General features: G+C 41.7%; 1 protein-coding gene across 1 annotated transcript in view; it reads left to right on the top strand.

Moving 5' to 3' along the window:
• Positions 1–226: 226 nt before the first annotated feature.
• LOC150040261 (RNA binding motif protein, X-linked-like-1) overlaps positions 227–19,448 on the top strand; it is a 31,008-nt gene continuing 11,786 nt past the window's right edge. The window contains exons 1-7 of the mRNA XM_090327335.1: positions 227–404; positions 10,202–10,314; positions 10,691–10,797; positions 13,428–13,578; positions 15,727–15,910; positions 16,936–17,048; positions 17,146–17,228. Of these exons, the coding sequence (XP_090183461.1) occupies positions 10,209–10,314; positions 10,691–10,797; positions 13,428–13,578; positions 15,727–15,910; positions 16,936–17,048; positions 17,146–17,228 (744 nt within the window). The 5' untranslated portion in view covers positions 227–404; positions 10,202–10,208. The remainder of the gene's footprint in view (positions 405–10,201; positions 10,315–10,690; positions 10,798–13,427; positions 13,579–15,726; positions 15,911–16,935; positions 17,049–17,145; positions 17,229–19,448) is intronic.

Below are 19,448 nucleotides of genomic sequence, written 5' to 3' on the forward strand. Positions count from 1 at the left end.
CTCTTCCTCAAGCTTTGCTGATAGTGAAGGAATGGCAGGGAAGAAGGACCATCATTCACAGTGAGCATTTCATTTTACTTTTGCCTCCCCTCGCGGTGGAGCCCAAAACTCGAGAATCCCTCGGCGGCCCACCCCTTCGTGTTACAGCGCCCACGATGCCGACTTCCTCAACCGCTTGGCCCCTTACATCCGGGACCTTCAGGACGCCAAATGGGTGGGGCCGAGGCGGGGGCGGTCGCTGAAGCGGGAAGCGGGAAGCGGGTCATCGCGTCACCATAGAGACTCCGGAAAGAAGGTAAGAAATACAGGAACACGGGTACAGCACCGATTTCTGAGCGGCGGCAGGGACTGTCCGAAGCTGAATCCTCTCCCGTGAAGAGAGAAATCGTTGTGGCGCCGACGTTGTAAGAGTTGTACCTCAGGTTTTACCGGACGTCCTAGACACATCCTTTCAGCACGGTAGACACTGATTCACCTGTGCACGAAAAGGTATTGTTGGCTGGGGGTCGGGAGGATCGGGGCCTCACAGGCTGCTAAAAGCCGGCTTGGGGCCCGGTTCCGTGGAAGGAAACCCCGCGGAGCTGGAAGTTGTCCCGAGTGGGGGATGGGCTTACACTCTGTGGTGTCCCCGAGGAAAAGCAGCGGAAAACCACGTCTGCGGCGGAGAATCTCCGTTGTCTAGAAAGCCTTCGGCCTGCTGTGAGGGGCTCTGGCTTCCTGCGACGGGGATTTTCCCACAGCGAATGCTCTCCCCACTTGCCCAAACCACGGTCCGCCATTTTGGGGGGCGGGGCGGGACGTGCGGTGGGCTGGGTGGTGAGGGGGCCGAGGGGTGGGGTGCGGGGTGCAGTGCGCTGCGGTGGGAGGGGCAGCTGGGGAGGTGCGGTGTGCGGTTCCGTGCGGTCGGAGGTGAGGTGGACTGGGGCGGGGTGGAGGGCCCGGGATGGTGAGGTGGGGTGCGGGGTGAGGTGGGGTGTGAGTGGTGAAGCGGGAATGGCGGTGGAAGGAGGCCCGGGTGGTGAGGTGGGGTGTGTGGTGAGGTGGGGTGCGTGGTGAAGCGGGAATGGCGGGTTTGGTGGAGGCCTGGGTGGTGAGGTGGTGTGTGTGGTGAGGTGGGGTGCGTGGTGAGGTGGGGTGTGAGTGGTGAAGCAGGAATGGCGGGTGCAGTGGAGGCCCGGGTCGTGAGGTGTGTGGTGAGGTGGGTGTGAGTGGTGAAGCGGGAATGGGGGGTGGCAGGAGGCCCGGGTGGTGAGGTGGGGTGTGTGCTTAGGTGGGGTGTGAGTGGTGAAGCGGGAATAGCGGGTGTGGTGGAAGAGGGTGTGGTGGAAGCTCGGGTGGTGAGGTGGGGTGGAGGGCCCGAGGTGGTGCTGTGCTGTGGTCGTGCAGTGCTGTCGAGATACCCTCGGCCGGCAAGGAAAATCGCAACAATTAGGACTTCTTCTCAAGCCACTTTTTATTCAGGCCGCTCACAGTTTCTCTCTCCTCCCGTCTCCCTCTCGTTTCTCCTCCCACTTCCTCTTAACCTTGCCTTATAAGGCTCTCTTAACCAATCAGTTTTGCTTCCTCTTATAAACAAGCCAATCATATAACAGCACGCATATAGCACACTTTGGGCAGACCCTAATATGGCAACAGACAGACTTCCGTTCACGCAGGAGGAGCGTGACTAGGCATTCTATTTCCTTAACTTCACGGATCAACAGATTCAAAACAACAAGGCAAACAGCGGAAATCGGCCCCATCTTGTAATGGCGATTTTCTGGCTACTTACATCTCCCCCTTTTTTGTTTATTTGTAGTAGGAAGGGCACGAGGCCTGCAGAACCTCCTGTCATTCCCACCACAGTAGCAAGGGACCATGCCTGTCTTAGGTTGGGGAGATGCCTCTTGATCCTTACCCGTCATGGACACAAGATACTTGAGCATTGTGGTCTTTCTTAGGTTGGTATTAAGACCAATCTCCTCACTTACCCGTCTTTGACTACTGGTCCAGCATGCTTAACCATACCTGGGGGGGTTGTTCCATAGTGATAGCCATTAATGCCTGTTGTATTATCAGTTGATTGCGCTTCCTCTGCCTCAGTATTTGTCTGCGTAATGCAAACACAATCCAACACAAAATGCCTAGACCCACGTTCAACAATACAATTAAAGATACACATCCTGCCCATTCCTTAATCCAATTACAAGAACTGGAAACCTAATTTACAAAATCTTCCCCAGTGGCAATATTCACCCGTGTGGTATTAACAATCATAATTTCATAGCGCAACTGATCGGTAAGATTTTCAAATTCCAAAGACCAGGATTCCGTCAACATTTTCCCTAACCTTCTAGACAAATTGGCAGCATGAGAAAAATTATCATAAGTCAAAGGAGTAATACATAATCCACTACCCGTACCCACACAAGTAAGTTGAGCATAACTATATACAAGATCCAACTGTTCCTGCAGTAAGTCCACTCTCTGATTTAACACCATAAATCTGCGATGATTAACTTGTATCTGTGTGTCCATCGCTTGAGAAACAGGCTCGGATAGTCTATTTGCGGTCGCAGCTGTTTGAACCGATGTCACCAGGGCAACAGCACTAGCAGCAGCTGTTGAGATCAAAGACAAGATCAAGACAACCAAAGCAGCCTCGGTCGCTTTAACTTTACAATCAAGTCCTTCTCTTGCACTTGGACCGGAACAGGAAGAAATGTTGGCAATCTCATAACCACAACAGCATAAAACAGACTAGCATTCCAACATTGGCTCAAATAACATCGATTTTGTGAACAATTTAAAAAAGAACCATTAACAATATTATAATCAAAAACAAGAAACATAAAAGGAGGCCAAACACAAACAGGGCTAGCATCAAAATTGGCCTGGTATTTGCAGGAAGAATTGTATCTAACATGATCATTATAAATTGAACCATCTGACATCATACAATTAGAATTTGTACAAGTATAATTACAATAACGAATCATCCCATCTTGCAAAAAGGCCAAGGCATTAGCACTACTACAAGCATATTTTCCACAAATTAACCAAACATTAAAGGGATTCTCAGGGTGAGAATAACGAGGTAAATGATAGGTAAAATTATAATTACTAACAAAAGTACTATTGGCAAATTTAGCAATAAAAGGGGTAAAAGCAAAACCAGGTTTTAATCCCACTGCTCTGGAACTCTGGCATCCTGTCCACTCCCACGGCCATACCAATTTTGACTTACACCTAGGATACAATAAAGGAACTTTGGCATTCCCTAAAAACTCCGAATAAGGGGCTAAGGGAGCTAGGGCAGTAAGACTTACTACACGTTTATCCTGAGAAACATTTTTTGCAAACACTCCTATCTCTTGCTTATCCAGCTGTATACAATCACCATTAGTAGCATTTTGAGATACAACAAAACATAATGTCGCTTCCAAATGCATGGCTAAACTATAATTTCCTAACTCCGAACTAAAAGGGACATAAGGAAGTTGTAATGAACCATTGGCAGTAAACAAATATGGAAAAACTCTAGAGGTACTAGTCACGGGCATCGGTAATGGGAACGTCTTCATCATGGCCCATAGTAGACGAGGCTCCACCAGTGGGCAGAGTAATGCTATCAGCAGTATCTTCTTTGCGATCATTTTCTTGCGACTTTCTCACCAGTCATTCCGGCACCCAAATAGGATCCTGTGAGTCCTGTGGAAACACACAAACTGTTCCTCGTACCCATGAGAGTATGGGGTCTGGCCCATTCCATTGGCCAGTTAATATATCCTTCCACTTTACCAATCCCTTGAATTGCCCTTTAATTGGAGTGGTGTGCCGCTCCATGGCAGAATGGCCTTGAATATCCAAATTTAAAAAATTTATAGTAAAAAGGGCTAAAGAAGTTCTTTCTTTTGGTGTCCTTTTATACCCAATTCCCCCTTTTTGTTTTTGTAAATAAATTTTTAGGGTGCGATGAGCTCGTTCCACAATACCCTGACCTTGAGGGTTATAAGGCAATCCATGGGAAACCTGCACTCCCATGGTTTGGCAAAAGGCACCAAATTGTTTACTTGTACAGGCAGGACCATTATCTGTTTTAATAAGATAAGGCATTCCCCAGGAAGCCCAAGCTTCCAGACAATGAATAATTACATGATGAGTAGTCTCTCCCCCTAAAGGGGTAGCATGAATAATTCCTGAACATGTATCAACTGAAACATGTAAATATTTTAACTTCCCAAATTCTGTAACATGAGTAACATCCATTTGCCAAATTTTTAAGGGAAGTAAGCCACGGGGATTGACACCTAATGGCACAACTGGAAGATGGGTAACACATTTTGGGCAATTTAATATAATATGCCTGGCATTTTGACAAGACAATTTAAACCAAGATTGCAGGGTGCGAGCATTAACATGAAGTTGACTATGAAATTCTTGGGCCTGCACTTCTGGGGTAAATACAGCAAAAGCCATTTGCATACGCGTACACTTATCCACTACATCGTTGCCTAGACTTAGGGGCCCAGGCAAACCTGTGTGGGCACGTATATGCAATGGGAAAAAGGGGGCTTTGCGAGCACAAATTAGTTCCTGCAATTGCCTAAACAAATTACATACAGTGCTACTTTTACTTATGGGTCCTGCAGCTTCTAAAAACTGCAAAGCATTAACTACATATGCAGAATCAGAAATGATATTAAAAGAAAAGGAACAATTTCTAAATACAGAAATAGCAACCTGCAATTCTATTTGTTGTGCCGACCCAGGCTGAAACTGACATAATACTGGTTCCTGACCCTCAACCAAATAGGGTCCCAACCCATTTTTGGAACCATCAGTAAAAATATTAACTGCTCCGGGTATGGGTTGCTTGGCAGTAATTACTGGAAAAACAATTGGATGTTCCTTAAAGAATTGTAAAAAAGGATTTTTGGGATAGTGATTATCAATTTTTCCAATAAACATACAATTTAAAATAGACCATTCATCAATGGTGACATTTACAGCCTGAACTTGCTGGGTATTATATGGAACTATAAGAAAATTAGGCTGATAGCCGCAATGTTCTATACTAAATTTAATTCCTAAAATAGATAAATTGGCAACTGCCGTGGGATAATATTCAATAGATTTGACAGGGGACATTTTCGGATGGATCCATGCTAAAGGTCCATCCTGCCATAACACTCCTGTAGGCTGCTGAAATGAGGCTAGGATAATTAAAGAAATTTCTCGCCCTGGTTCTATTCTTTGTAAAAATGTCAAATTTAGTTTTTCTTCTAAAATTTCTAAGACTTTTCTAGCCGCAGAGGTTAATTCTCTTGGTGAGTCCAATGCAGATGAACCTTGCAATAAATCATATAAGGGCTTCAATTCACTATTACTCATAGGCAAGGAGGTTTGAACCCAATTAATGTCTCCCAAAAGTTTCTGAAAATCATTCAAAGTCTTAAGGTGGTCTTTTTGCAATTGCCATTTCAAAGGCCTTATTTTTTGGGATGTTATTTTACTTCCTAAGTATTGCACTATCCTATCCTTCTGGGGCTATGGATAATCCTCTATTTTCCAGGCAGTTAATTAATGTGGCAAAAGCCTTATCCAATATGTTTTGATCTTTGGAAACCAACAAGATATCATCCATATAGTGCAAGCACCGCACCGATGGAAACTTCTCCCGAACAGGAATTAAAGCTGCATGTACATACAAGTGACACAAGGTGGGGCTATTGGCCATTCCCTGAGGCAGCACAACCCATTCAAAATGCTCGTCTGGGCTCTTTTGGTTTATAGAGGGTAGGGTAAAAGCAAACCTACAAGTGTCCATACTATTCAGCGGAATGGAAAAAAGCAATCTTTTATATCAATAACAATTATGGGCCATTCTCGAGGCAAAGTAGAAAGTAAAGGCAGTCCTCGTTGAACAGGCCCCATGATTTGCATTTGGTTATTGATTGCTCGCAAATCATGTAATAGTCGCCATTTTCCAGATTTTTTTTTGATAACAAATATGGGAGTATTCCAGGGAGACACTGAGGGGCGGACATGTCCTAACTCCAACTGTTCACGTACCAGGGCTTGGGCTGCAAGTAATTTTTCAGAGGGAAGTGGCCACTGAGGAACCCACACAGGGTCCTCTGTCTTCCACTGGATGGGCATGGTCTCCTCAGCGGCCCCTAAGAAAAACCCAGACCTTGGTGTTTAGAAAGCTGTATTACTGGGATAGGAGAAGTACGTCCCTGTAATTGTTTCCCTAATCCAAGACCCGGTTGGTAACCCATCTTTGACATGATTTTTTCTGCTTTGCTAGGAGCATCATTGGTAAGTTTGAACTTCATTTGTCTTAGGATGTCTCTACCCCAAAGGGATATGGGTATAGAGACCACATAGGGCTGGAAAAGTCCACTATGTCCCTCCTGATCCTGCCAATGCAACATAGCCGCACTCATGTTTGGGGTAGATGCATAGCCTAATCCCTGTAATGACTGCGAAGCAACCTGTATTGGCCAGGCTCTTGGCCAATCCTGATTAGAAATAATACTTTTATCTGCTCCAGTATCCAGCAATCCTAAAATAGACTTTCCATCTACTAATAGTTGTAGGACAGGTCGTTCTTCAAGATCCATGGATAAATAGGCTGCATTGCTTCCCAAGGAACCGAAGCCTCGATTTCCTCGACAAATATTTTTTGCAGGGAATAGTTTATGACAGCTAGGAAGTAAGAATAATTGAGCTATGTGGTCCCCAGGCAAGATGGCTGAAACTCCCTGGGGGGATTCCACCATGATTTTGATTATATCTTGATAGTCAGAATCTATTACTCCAGGGTGAATTCTAAGGCCTTTTAGGTGGAAGAGGAACGGCCAATTAAAAGACCCACCGTACCTGTAGGGAGGGGGCCCTTGAGATCGAGTCCACTAATTGGACTCCCATTTTTGGGGTTAATATGAGACTGGTGGTAGAACAGAGGACAAGTCCTGCTGACCCAGGAGTGGCTCTCCTTGCTGGCTCGGATGCCGAAGGGTTGGCCATGTCTCTGTTACTGGCCTGGAGGCAGATGTCATTGCCCCATATATTTGAGGGCCCTGGGGATGTGGGCCCCGGTACCCGTTTTTTGAACCCTGCTCATTGAGTGGAGGTAAAAGCCGCCCTTCTTTGTCCTTTACTGACCTGCATTCATTGGCCCACTGATTGCCTTTCTTGCACCAGGGGCACAGACCTGGCAGAGGGTGTCCTTGAGGCTGATTTTCCGCACCCCCTCTACCATTTTTCTCTGGGCAGTTTTTTCTCATATGACCTAGCTTACCGCATTTATAGCAGGCATTGCTTCCCTTTTGTCCCTGTCTTGTCATTTGTACTGCGGCGGCGGCTAAACCAGCATTGGTAAGGGGTCCTCCAATCTTTCTACATACTTTCATCCACACCTCAATACCTTTTCCTTTGTATGGGGTGATTGCTGCTCTGCATTCTTTGGTACACTGCTCAAATACTAAGTGTTGGATAAGGGGCATGGCCCTATCTGCGTCCCCAAAGATTTTTCCAGCTGCATCAACCATTCAGGCGACAAAATCAGAAAAAGGTTCTAAAGGTCCCTGAATAATTTTAGTAAGATTTCCTGCTACTTCCCCTCTATTAGGAAGAGCCTTCCATGCCCTAATGCCTATCTGGTTAATCTGGCCATAGACATCAGCTGGAAATCCATTCTGATTGTTAACAAAATTTCCCAATCCTAACAGCATATCTCTATTCCAATAGGGCCTTCCCTCATTTGCATTAATTGCAGCTTGTTCAGTAGCATACTCCATAACAAAAGCTCTCCAGTCCAGGTATTGCCTGGGGCTAAGACAAGCCGGGGTCATGCAGTTTCTATTAAGACTCTCTACCTGAGCTACAGTAAAGGAGGCTCCCACTCCATAGGCATGGACTGACTCGGACAGTGCTTTAATGGTTTTAAAATCTATGGGCTCATGATATCTCTGATTGTTGGGTCCTTCAAAAACAGGGCATCCTAGACAGAGTTCCTTTTGTACTTGTTTCCACACTTCTGGAGCTCAGGAACGTCCAACTCCCGGAACAGGCGGGGTAGGAGGAGGAGGAAAAGGAAGGGGCAGGGGCAGCGCCTCAAAATGAGGAACTTCCTGCCCTGTATTAAGGTCCAACCTCTTACGCGACCTTTTCCAGTCTCAGATAGCACTAAGCCAGGATACTGCACCTAATGCAGGCTCTTCCAGGTCATACTCCTCCTGCATATTTTCAGGTGGCAAGGGGGGGATAAATAGAAGGAATCATTCGATCCCCCCCTGAATTCTCGCTCCTGGATTCTGACCTTTCCTCCTTAAATTCCTTCAATGCTATTTTTCCTTCCACTAGCGCGCCGGAGCAGCACTCATCAGACAAACAGCTCCTAACTAGTTTCCAAATGGGTTTTACTCCGGGCCTTAGACGTCCTTGATCTGCCGCAGTGTCCAAGTCTCTCCCTAACTTATCCCAAGTAGGCAACAACACATTTCCTGACACAGAGAACCAAGAGGCTACCTCCTCCACATTAAGGAGGAAAAGTCTCAAGATACTTTGTTTCACTTTCAAATTCTTAGTGTGCAGTAGCGGGTCAAGAGCAGTCACTAACTGTGACGATTCTGAGGCTCCCATTCCAGAGTTTTTCTCCGCTCTCTCTTTACCTACAGAAGAGAGCAAAATAAATTGGTCCCTCTTACCTGGGACTTACCGGTGCACCACCTTGAGTTCTGAAGTCCTCCCCGTATGGGCCACCAGTTGTTACGATCCCCTCGGCCTGCAAGGAAAATCGCCACAATTAGGACTTCTTCTCAAGCCACGTTTTATTCAGCCTGCTCGCAGTTTCTCTCTCCTCCCGTCTCCCTCTCGTTTCTCCTCCCACTTCCTCTTAACGTCCCCTTATAAGGCTCTCTTAACCAATCAGTTTTGCTTCCTCTTATAAACAAGCCAATCATATAACAGCACGCATACAGCACACTTTGGGCAGACCCTAATATGGCGGCAGGCAGACTTCCAATCACACAGGAGGAGCGTGACTAGGCATTCTATTTCCTGAACTTCATGGATCAACAGATTCAAAACACCAAGGCAAACAGCAGAAATCGGCGCCATCTTGTAATGACGATTTTCAAGCTACCTACAGGGTGCGGTGCTGAGTGTGGGTGATGAGTTGGGGTGGGGGTGTGTCATGATGTTTGGGGCGGAGGGTGGCGGTGGCTGGTGGGTTGGGCCTGGACCCTGGGCCTATTTGCTGCCCCTGACCTCTTGTCCCTTATGGCGCTCAACCACCTGAGCCCCAACCACTCCCGGTTCGCTGGGGCTGAGCTGGAGACAGAGTCTCACCAGGGCTGTGTTAAATGGAGACAGAGGAAACATACATGACACGTGCCTACATCTTGCAGAACTTCAGAGGAATTGTTTCCTGCCTGCCTTGCTGGAGTTAACGGCTACATGCTATCTTTAGTAATTGTGAACTGCTGAGGATGCAAACGTCACTCTAAAAGGCCGATACAGGTGCCAAGAGCTTGGCCTCGTGGTGCAGAGCCTGCCTTACATGCACCAAGACCTGGTTCGATTCTTCGGTACCACATACATTAAATAAAAAAAGCCAGAAGTGCTGCTGTGGATAAAAGTGGCAGAGCTCCAGCCTTGAGAAAGTGCAAGGGTAGTGCTCAGGCCCTGAGTTCAAACCCCACGACTGGCAAAAAGTTTAAAACTATAAATAAATAAAATGGTGATGGAGAGTTTATGAGTCCTTATATTTTTGAAACTGCACACACTATATGCAGTGTGCTCTTACTGAGAAATGAAGTATGAACACTGTACATATGAACTACTCTGATTTGCCTAGTCTGGTCTTCTCTCTTGTATCCCACAAATATATTACATGTTCCAGTGAAATAGTGACACCCTGAACATTTCAATTCTTAGATTTGTACATGCAATAAATTTATCACAATCTTCTAAATCTTCTTACTGTGGCCTAATTGGTCAGCGATAGCGGTGCTTTATATATGACAAATTTTGTTGTTTCAAGTAAGACTCATTAAGGTCTGGTTTTTCAGGTTCTTTGACTAGAGTTTTAAGCACACTGAAAACCTTCATTTTGATTTTTTTTGTTTGGTTTTGTGTGTGTGTGTGTGTGAGAGTGAGTGTGTGAATGTGTGTGTGTGTGTGTGTGTGTGTGTGTGTGTGCACCTTACAGGAAAAGGATGGCATCTGATCAGCCTAGGAAACTGTTTGTAGGAGGCCTTAGTGCAGACACCAGTGAAAAGGACCTTGAAGGGATCTTTTGGGTATTTGGACACATAGCAGAAGGTAGGTCTTTGCTTAAGCCTCTGTGTGGGTAAATAGATGTTAAATACATGAAATAATAATCTTAATATTGTTCAAATAAAATGTCTGTTCTTCAAACTTGAAAGACAAATACTACATTTTAAATGAAGCACTGACTCCCTGCAATGCCCTAAGCATCTCATAGCACTGAAGAAGAAAATAACAAATGTGTTGTGGAAACATGTGAAATGTGATGGGCTTGTTGTTACTGAAATATTAGTGAATGTGTAACAGGGATGGATGTCAAGAAAGCTTTGACTGCTGTGCCTATCAGCATAATATTAAAAAGAAATCACTGTGTTTGCCGTTTTATTCTTCATGTTCTTGCATACATTAAAACTCTTTCTGTATATTGCAGTTATTTTGCAGAAGCATGGGGAAATTAAGAAGTCTAGAGGCTTTGCTTTTATTACCTTTGAAAACTCTGCAGATGCTCAGTGCGCAGCCAAAGAGATGAATGGAAAAGTAAGCATCTTTTAGTATTATCTTATTTCTGTTCAACAATTGCCAAAATTGGTTTCTTTTCTGCAGTAGATATAATATATGATGATGTGGTGAAAAGGTGATATGATGCCATATGGCCCCATTGACACTTTGTGTTGTAATATACTCAGAAATGGCTGTCAATCATGTACCTGCGGTTCACAGTTCATGAACTTAGGATTCATTTAAAAAGAGGATGCAGTCAGGCCATGGAGGCCACAGATGATTGTGTTAGACCTCTAAAAACAAACAAATTGGGCCGAGATTTGGCCTAGTGGTAGGGTGCTTGCCTAGCATTCACCAAGACCTGGGTTCCATTCAACAGTACCACATACATAGAAAGTAAGCCAGAAGAAGTGCTGAGTCTGAAGTGGTGGACCTCTAGGGATGAGAAGCCCAAGGACAGTGCTTAGGCCCTGAGTTAAAGCCCAGGCCTGGCAAAAAAAATTGAAAAATAATATTTTTATCATCTGTTACAAGAAGCAAAATTAAAAGCCAGTACGGCTGAGAGCAGTAGACTAGGAAAAACCTGAGCAACAATTTACAAGTCCCAAGTTCAAGTCTCTGTAGGAACAGAGACCAAAATCTTGAGAAAGGAATTAGATGTGCACAGCTTATTGAGTAAACTTGTTTCATGTTCCTATTCCAAGATCACTATCAATAGTATGTTAAGCCCTCCATCAATTAGACCTTGCTGGGCATTAGTGATCATTGTGTAATAGTAGCTATTGGAAATGGCTGAAATCTGCTGGAGTTTAGTACCAACTACATGAGCCTACATGTCCTAATAAGGAGAAAAAGTCCAGGTCATAGAAGTCTGTCTCAAGTTGTAACAGGCAGTATATGCCGTCCAATGAGCTTGAGGTCTTGAGTTGTAAGTTGGAAGCTAGAAAAAGTAAATAAATAAAGCTACAACTTTAAAGAAACCTGCAAAAAGGACAAACAGAACAGATAAGGAAAGAGATGCAAAATAAAATAAATGAAAATAAATCAAATGTAATACAAGTTGTGTGAAGATTTTGATGGTTTGTTCCTCTTGGTATTTTTGTTTCCCGGTCCTGGGAATTAAAATCTGAATCTGTGCACTATCCTAGGACACTTTTTGCTCAAGGGTAGGGCTTTGCCAGTTTATCTATAGTAACACTTCAGGCTTTTCTGTGTATATGGTACTTAGGAATTGAGCCCATGACCTCATGCATTCTTGCCGAGTGCTACCACTATGACAGGCTCCTGGCCCTTCAAACTGTTTGGTTTGTCTGGCTGTCAATTTTGCCTAATCTGGGGGTTTGAACACAAGATACTGCTTGCTAAACAGATACTCTACATGCTTACAAATTGTTTTTATTGTTAGTGTAAGTAAAGATGATGTACAGAGGGATTACAGTTACCCAAGTAAAGTGTGTTTCTTTTTTGGACCATGGCACCCATATTCTACTTATTTGCTATATTTTCTTGAGCTGAAAGTACTGCTTACTTGACTGTCTAAACTACCTTACATTTTTCTAACTAACAGTGACATCTAACTTGGTGTGAAAATCTTGCACTGATGGTTTATCTTCCTAATCTCCTCCTGCACATTACCTGGATATTTCCTAGCAACATGGAAGTATTTCGATGTCATCAAAGCTTTAAAAGGAACATAGGCAAGGTCACACAGAATTTTTGTGAAAAGTGGGTTTGATGGAAACTAACATGGACAAATGGATGGATCCTTTCTCTCCTATAATTCTTGGCATTCCTCATGCAGAATGATTTCTATTATTTTATAGTAGTTATTATGGATGGCTTACTTTTTTCTATCTTGAATAAAATCTATATATGTCTTTGAGGATTATAAATTCCAGAGGTAATGTATCTCTAGCCTGTTTAGTTTTTCTGTTATCTATATTGACATTGGAATTCAGGTCTTCAAGGTCATGCTCCATTTTCCCCTCACACAGATGGATCTATTTCAGTCAGTAGTAAAGTTTTGCTAGTTAATTGAACATAAGAGCCTCATGGAAGTTGATACCCAAGTAGAATTTAAATCACTGTTCTAAGGTCTTGAAGCCACTATCTATTCTGGGGGTAGCTTGTTTTCCTTTTTTTCCTTACATAATTCTGTCACCTTTTGTGATTCTTCTATCGTTTAAGCTCTGCCTAGTATATGCCTGCATATTTTAGCCCTTCCTCTTTGTCCTTAAAGATATTACTTCATATATCTGCCTTCTAAAAATTGACTCTTTTGGCTTCTTCTCATTTGATTACTATACACAAAAATTTAACAGCTCAAGAGGAATTATTATCAGAGATTTATTTTGCTTTAGTTCAAGCAGAAGCACAGATGAGCATCTCCATAAACTAATGCTTTATTCTTTCATCCAACTCATGTTTTATGCATTTCCTCCTCTGTGTTACACATTAATGCAGTACCAGCAGTACCTGAATAAGTACTCTGTACTTTTAATTCAGGTTAAGGAAAATGAATGCTCTTCCACTTGATGGAAAATACTTGTTAATGAAGCATATACTTTGTACTTTCTCATATTTGCAAGGAAATATGAAGTAGTAACAAAAAACTCAAAGCAAATAAGGTGGCATTACTGGTCAAATCTTTACTTTTATTTTTTCAGTTGTTAGATGGGAAAGTAATTAAAGTAGAGCCATCTTATGGCAAACCATCTTATGGCAGTCATGGTAGAGAGAGCAGACCACCTATCTCAAGAAATACAGTGACCCAAAGAAGACGAAACGATGGCCATTCTTCATCTGAAGGGAACTTTGGTAATGTTTTAAAAGATAAACTTACACACATAGGATTGAAAGCCAGGAAGTTTGTAGAGACAAAATTAATTCTCACTCACTTCCTTATGAGCAGAACTGAAATTTACTGCTAATAAGAAAGCTAGTTTTAAACGTTTCAAGAAGTAAGATTGACTTCACAAAATACTTTTAAATTCACTGTTAAATTTTGCCCTTACTCATTCAACAATTTTTTTCACTTGAAAGTCATCGTGTGCTGGGAGCTTAGCCTAGTGGTAGAAATGCTTACCTAGCATGCATGAAGATCCTGCTTTCATTCCTGGGTACTACATATATAGACAAAAGCTGGAAGTGGAGCTGTGGCTCAAGTGGTAGAGCTCTAGCCTTGAGAAAAGTTCAGTGTCATTGATCAGGCTCTGAGTTTAAGGCTCAGGACTGGCAAAAGAAAGAAATCATTTATAATGCCCTCAGTTGGAAGCAGTGCTGTAGCTTAAGTTATAGAGCAATAGCCTTGAGATGTAGACATCTGGAGCATAGAGCTCAAGTCACACATCCCCCCACAAGGAATGGAGGCATTGGTGGGGAGAGAGAGAGAGAGAGAGAGAGAGAGAGAGAGAGAGAGAGAGAGAGAGAGAGAGAGACAGAGAGACAGAGAGACAGAGAGAGAGAGAGAGACAGAGAGAGAGAGAGACAGAGAGAGGGGGGAATAAAGAGAGAGGAGTGGGGAGTATCCCTACTCTCTGATGAATATAAAAAGTTGAAGGGTTAGTATTGCAATTGGTTTGTTTTTGTTAAAAGTCATATAAATGTGCTCTTTTGTCATTCTGTCTATAGCTTGAGCAACAGCCCAATCTTTAAATTTACTTTATGAACTAACTAGAGCCTTCCATTCTCAAATGTGCCTTTGTTTTGTGAAAGACATAGAAAACTCATGTGGTATGTCTTTGTTGTGTTGTATGACCAGAAGAGAATGAGCCATAAAAAAGATGTCACATAAGATTTCCCAATATTTCCTTTTCTTTTATTTGGGAAAGTGTGTTCTTACTATTTCCCTTTTTTTCCAGTCCTGTTTTGATCTCAGGGCCTGAGCCCTGTCCTTGGACTTTCTCAAGGATAAGTTTACCACTTGAGCCTCTGCACCACTTTCAGCTTTTTTCCCTATGTATGTGGTACTGAGGAACAGAACCCAGACCTTCATGCATTCTAGACAACAATCCACCACTAGGCCAAATTCCCAGCCCCAGTATATCACTTTCAAAAGCATAGTTTGGCCTTAAATAGGAAATTATGAAGTATGTACTGAACATTTTATTTAATTATTTCATGAAGGTACTGAGAATATAGCTGTTAGTTCTAGTCATTAATTGCAGACACCTCTGTAAAGTAATGCAGCATTTATTGTGAGTTAAGATACATAGATTTAAATCTTTTCTTATCCATTAAATTAATCTTGAGAAGCAAATGTCAAATTGAATTTGAGGATCAGTGTGTTTATATGAGTATACATTTTGTTTTTCTCAAGAAATTTTCCCCAGCCCTTAAGTATGGACACATTATTTCCAGTTACACTGACAATAGAAGTGATAGAATTATTTTTATACCATGGAGGATGTTCATTGTATATCCATTCTCTTTAGAGCACATTGTCTTTAGGCCTCATTTCTGTGTCTTATACGTATAACTATACTTGGACTTATCTTAGGTGATATTTGAGTTCGTATCAGCAATGTGTCCAAAAACATGTTTTCACAACCAGATTTAGATGAGTAGACATGAGCAGAATTAATGTTCCTTGTTCAACATTGTTTTAATTCTTTCCTGCCCTTGCTTCTTAACTTTCCAGTTTTTTTCTCATATTTCTCTTTAAATGTGTCTTGAGGCTTTAAAAGTTTCTTTTTATAAACTGACATTGTAATTTAATCAGTGTTATATTTTTATAACTTGCTCTTGAATAATAAAAGGTAATTCTAGGGTCTGGAGCTGGTGAGGTTCATTTGGTAGAACACACCCAATGAACAAAATGCAACAGTTGTAGTTCCACCATAAACCTTAAAAAAAGACAGTAAGAAAAAAAGGTAATTCTAACTTTTATGAGTTTGGTGAGGCTTTTATGAGTTTGGTAGTTAAAGTATTAGCTCCTTAACTAAGAAGATGTTGTTTTCAATTCAGGTGGCAGCAGATATAGTCCCAATTTCAACATGAGCTCTCCCAGGAGACCCTTTCCGATTAAAAGAAACCCATTTGCTAGAATTGGTAGTCCTCCTCCTAAAAGATCTAATCGTTCTGCCTTGGTGGGAAGCAGTTTTAAAGCGGGAGAACAAGGTTTCTACTGCCTTGTAAAAGAGAGCTTCTTGTGAGTGAGTATAGTATTGTATGAATGAGATGAAGCTGTTGTCAGGTAAGTCCTTTGAGTGTAAGAAATAAAACAGGTGGTGAGAATAGTGTGGGCATTTTGATGGAGAGATCAGTTGAGCTTTCCTCATCAGGTGACCTTTGAGATTCATGAGACATAACTATTTGATGGTTATAGGTTTTAAAGTAGTATAAAATCAGTGCTTCGGGTTATTGGTATAATATTCAAGAGATGCATTGCTTTCAGATCTCTTGGAGAATTTGTGGGTCAACTTCAATCAAGATTCTCTGCTACTCAAGTTTCTTTTTAAGAGGTTATATGACTCTTCATGGAATAGTTTTCTTCTTTTGTATGTCTGCCATACTTAAAAGAAATATTTCCTAATATATGCAAGCAATAGTCTATAATTATACAGTGAGACTTTCAATGGTACTTTGAGAAGAAAGATTACAATTGAAGTAACAACATAGTAACAGTGATTAAATTAAATGTTTACGTTAGAAAGGTGAAAGAAATTTCATTTAAGAATTAACGTTTTAGAGAGAGGTTTAAGTTGGTATATTTTAGAATACTTTAAAAATATTTCTCACAGGACTGAACAGTGTTTAAATTTTCATTTTATTTCATATATTGTCAGCATGAAATACCTAACATAAACATTTTGTAATTAAAGGTTCATTGTTATGTGGGATAGAAACTTATGAAATGATGTTCCAGAGAAATCCAGTCTCTTTTAAGAGAGATGAAGTTGCATCACCGAGGGCTCATATTTATTCTAATAAATACAGGTAAAGTAGATAACAAAATGACACACCTGTAACAGGCATAAATTCTTCTGGTGAATGCATTTTTTCTTGTTGTCTATTGTGTTCTGAATTGTTTCACATGTGTTTTGGGCATTGGTTTATGTGATTTGGAGAAACATCTATTTACTTTCTCTGCCCATTTTTACCTTGGGGGCCTTTCCTCTTGTCCAAGAGTTGTTTGAGCTCTGTAAGTTAAACGTCGACATGTTCATTTTCTAGTTTCAATTACCCTAGAGGAGACCAACTGAGCTCTCCAGACATCAAGGATTATGCTGGAGCACCTAGAGAATATGCATACAGTGATTATGGAGGTTACTACTCTAAAGAAAAATGTATTTCTAAAAGCTACACATATTACCCATTCTGTTAAATATGCTAACTGAAGTTGGTAATGGTTGCATTGATTGCTGCCTTTTTTTTAAAATTTAGTGATCGTGGTGGCTATGATTGGAGTCATGGTAGAAATGATCATTCCAGAGGAGGTTCATATTGAGAAGCCGATGACTGTTGTGGTAAGAAAGAGTCCAGTGCTGACACGTAAATGACAGAATTACATTGCTACCCAAGCAGGGAAAACTAGTGTCAACTTTTGGTTACTTTGAGTATGTTTGTGATGTCTTAATCGCTTTTCCTTAGAGCTTAATGAGGTATCACATCTTTTTACCTTATGGAAAATTGTCACAGCATAGAGTAAATTTCTGTCAAGTTTCAGCATGTCAAAACCAAGTATTTCAAGGCATGTGCTACTTAAAACTCATGTATGATACAAAAACAGTGTTGTAATATAGTAGTATGTCACCTCATTTTTGATCTTGCAGCAGAGAATCACCATACTAAACCAACTACACAAGAATTCTCCAGGACTTATGGTGGAAAGAGTCATTATGATGATAACCGCAGTTCACAATATGAATGGAGAGGAAGAGATGAAAATACTGCAAGAAGAGATACCCATTCGCGTGATCATTTAAGAGGGCTTCTTCCTTCAATGGAGAGGGGTTTTGAGACTCCTCATGAGTCATAAAAGTAGCTCAGTGAGTGTAGATTCACAGGAGATTGGGAGATTGTGGTGGAAGGCTTGTAAGAGGAGTGAGCAAATATTAGCAGCATGTTTCACTTGCATTCCAAACCTCATTTTCCAACATACAAATAGAATGTTTCTTTTCAATGATAAGTGAGTATTTCTAAAATGTTTTAGTTTAGAGGAACAATCATAAATTTTTGTTCATTTCAAAAATGATATTTTCATCTGAACAAACAGTAACATTTGAAGAGATCCACTCGTGTTTATGTTTTTGAGAAAAGGAAGTTAGGTTGGGGGATTAAATGTCAGAATCATTACTTAAAAGAGGTTGTGATTCTGTAAGTCTGGTTATGAGAATGGTGAGTGTGAGCGTGTGGATGTGGAGGCTCATACAAATGTCCCTGTGTGTGCTTTGTTCTGGGCCTAAAGTCAGTGTCTTGGCCTGAGTTCAAGGCCTGAGTGGTGTTGGAAATAAGCCTTGTGGACTCTACTGCCCAGGCTGCCAGGCTGGCTTCCCACTGGGATCCTGATATCTCAAGCTCCTGACAAGTACATTGCATCTTGGTCAATGTTGCCCCTTCCCTTCTTCTCACTCATTTTCCCCATCATATCTCTACTCCCAAGTTGAATAGGTAAGTTTTACATAGTATGCTTTGAATATGACTGCCTTTTCCCACCTGTCTCTCCTGCATTCATATTCCTACCCCACCTTAACAAGTTTCTGCTCATCATATTCATTTTGCTAAACAGTGCACTATGTTTTCAGAGGAGTAACATGCTTGGACTACATCTCCAACTGTACTTTCTAATACTCAGTTTGTTTGTGTTATTTATATTGTATTTTTACATAATAAAAGTACATAGATACAGTGCCGTCTACTCACATATATATGAGAAAAGTACCAAAATTTAAGTTTGAACCTAGGGAAAAGTAACCATGAAAAGAAGACAATTGAGGATGGAGAGGGAAAGAAATGGAAAAGCACTGAGCAAGTGTGATCAAATCATAAAACCATTACTAGAATGCTTTGAGGTATGGAAAAAGCAGAACAGATATATTTTACACTGAATGCTCATATCAATGGACAAAGTAGAAGAAAAAAGTCAGAATGGTCTGTAATTGCCAACAGGAAGTTAAAAATGCATGATTGCAACCTGGAGACTAGAGGAGCAATTAATGGTGGAGACCAGTAATGCTGGAATGTGTGTATTCAATTAGAAGGATAATTGTGTAAGTGTGTGGAGAGAAAGCACAAATCAGTTTTGTGTGTTCTGTGTGTAGGTCGTGTAACACCTCTTTGCTCTTCTTCCTTTTTCCTCACTGGCTCTTCTACTAAAGGTCAGCCTAAGAGGAGCTAGAGGGGAGGGAAGTACCTAGTGATCAGAGATTAGAACTCCAGGGTTCTGTCCCTCTTCCAGCAGTAGTGTCCTGAAACTTGCCATTGACATGTGCATGCTAGAACTGCTAACTCCAAAGTCAGGAGTAAAACAAGTATGAGGTAGGCCACTGTGTATGTTTTTTCTTTGCATACTGCTAGATTTAGTCTTTACCTATGAGGATCCATCCCCTATACAAACACACACATAGATCTACACACCTATATGTGTAGGTATACCTATAAATGCATATACACATACCCATTTATAGGTATACACGTATAACTCTGTATGCCTATATGTGCACACATGTGGGTAGATACATACTGTA

Source organism: Megascapheus bottae, chromosome Y (assembly GCF_031878675.1).
Source record: "Megascapheus bottae isolate mThoBot1 chromosome Y, mThoBot2.hap1, whole genome shotgun sequence".
Taxonomy (NCBI): Eukaryota; Metazoa; Chordata; class Mammalia; order Rodentia; family Geomyidae; genus Megascapheus; species Megascapheus bottae.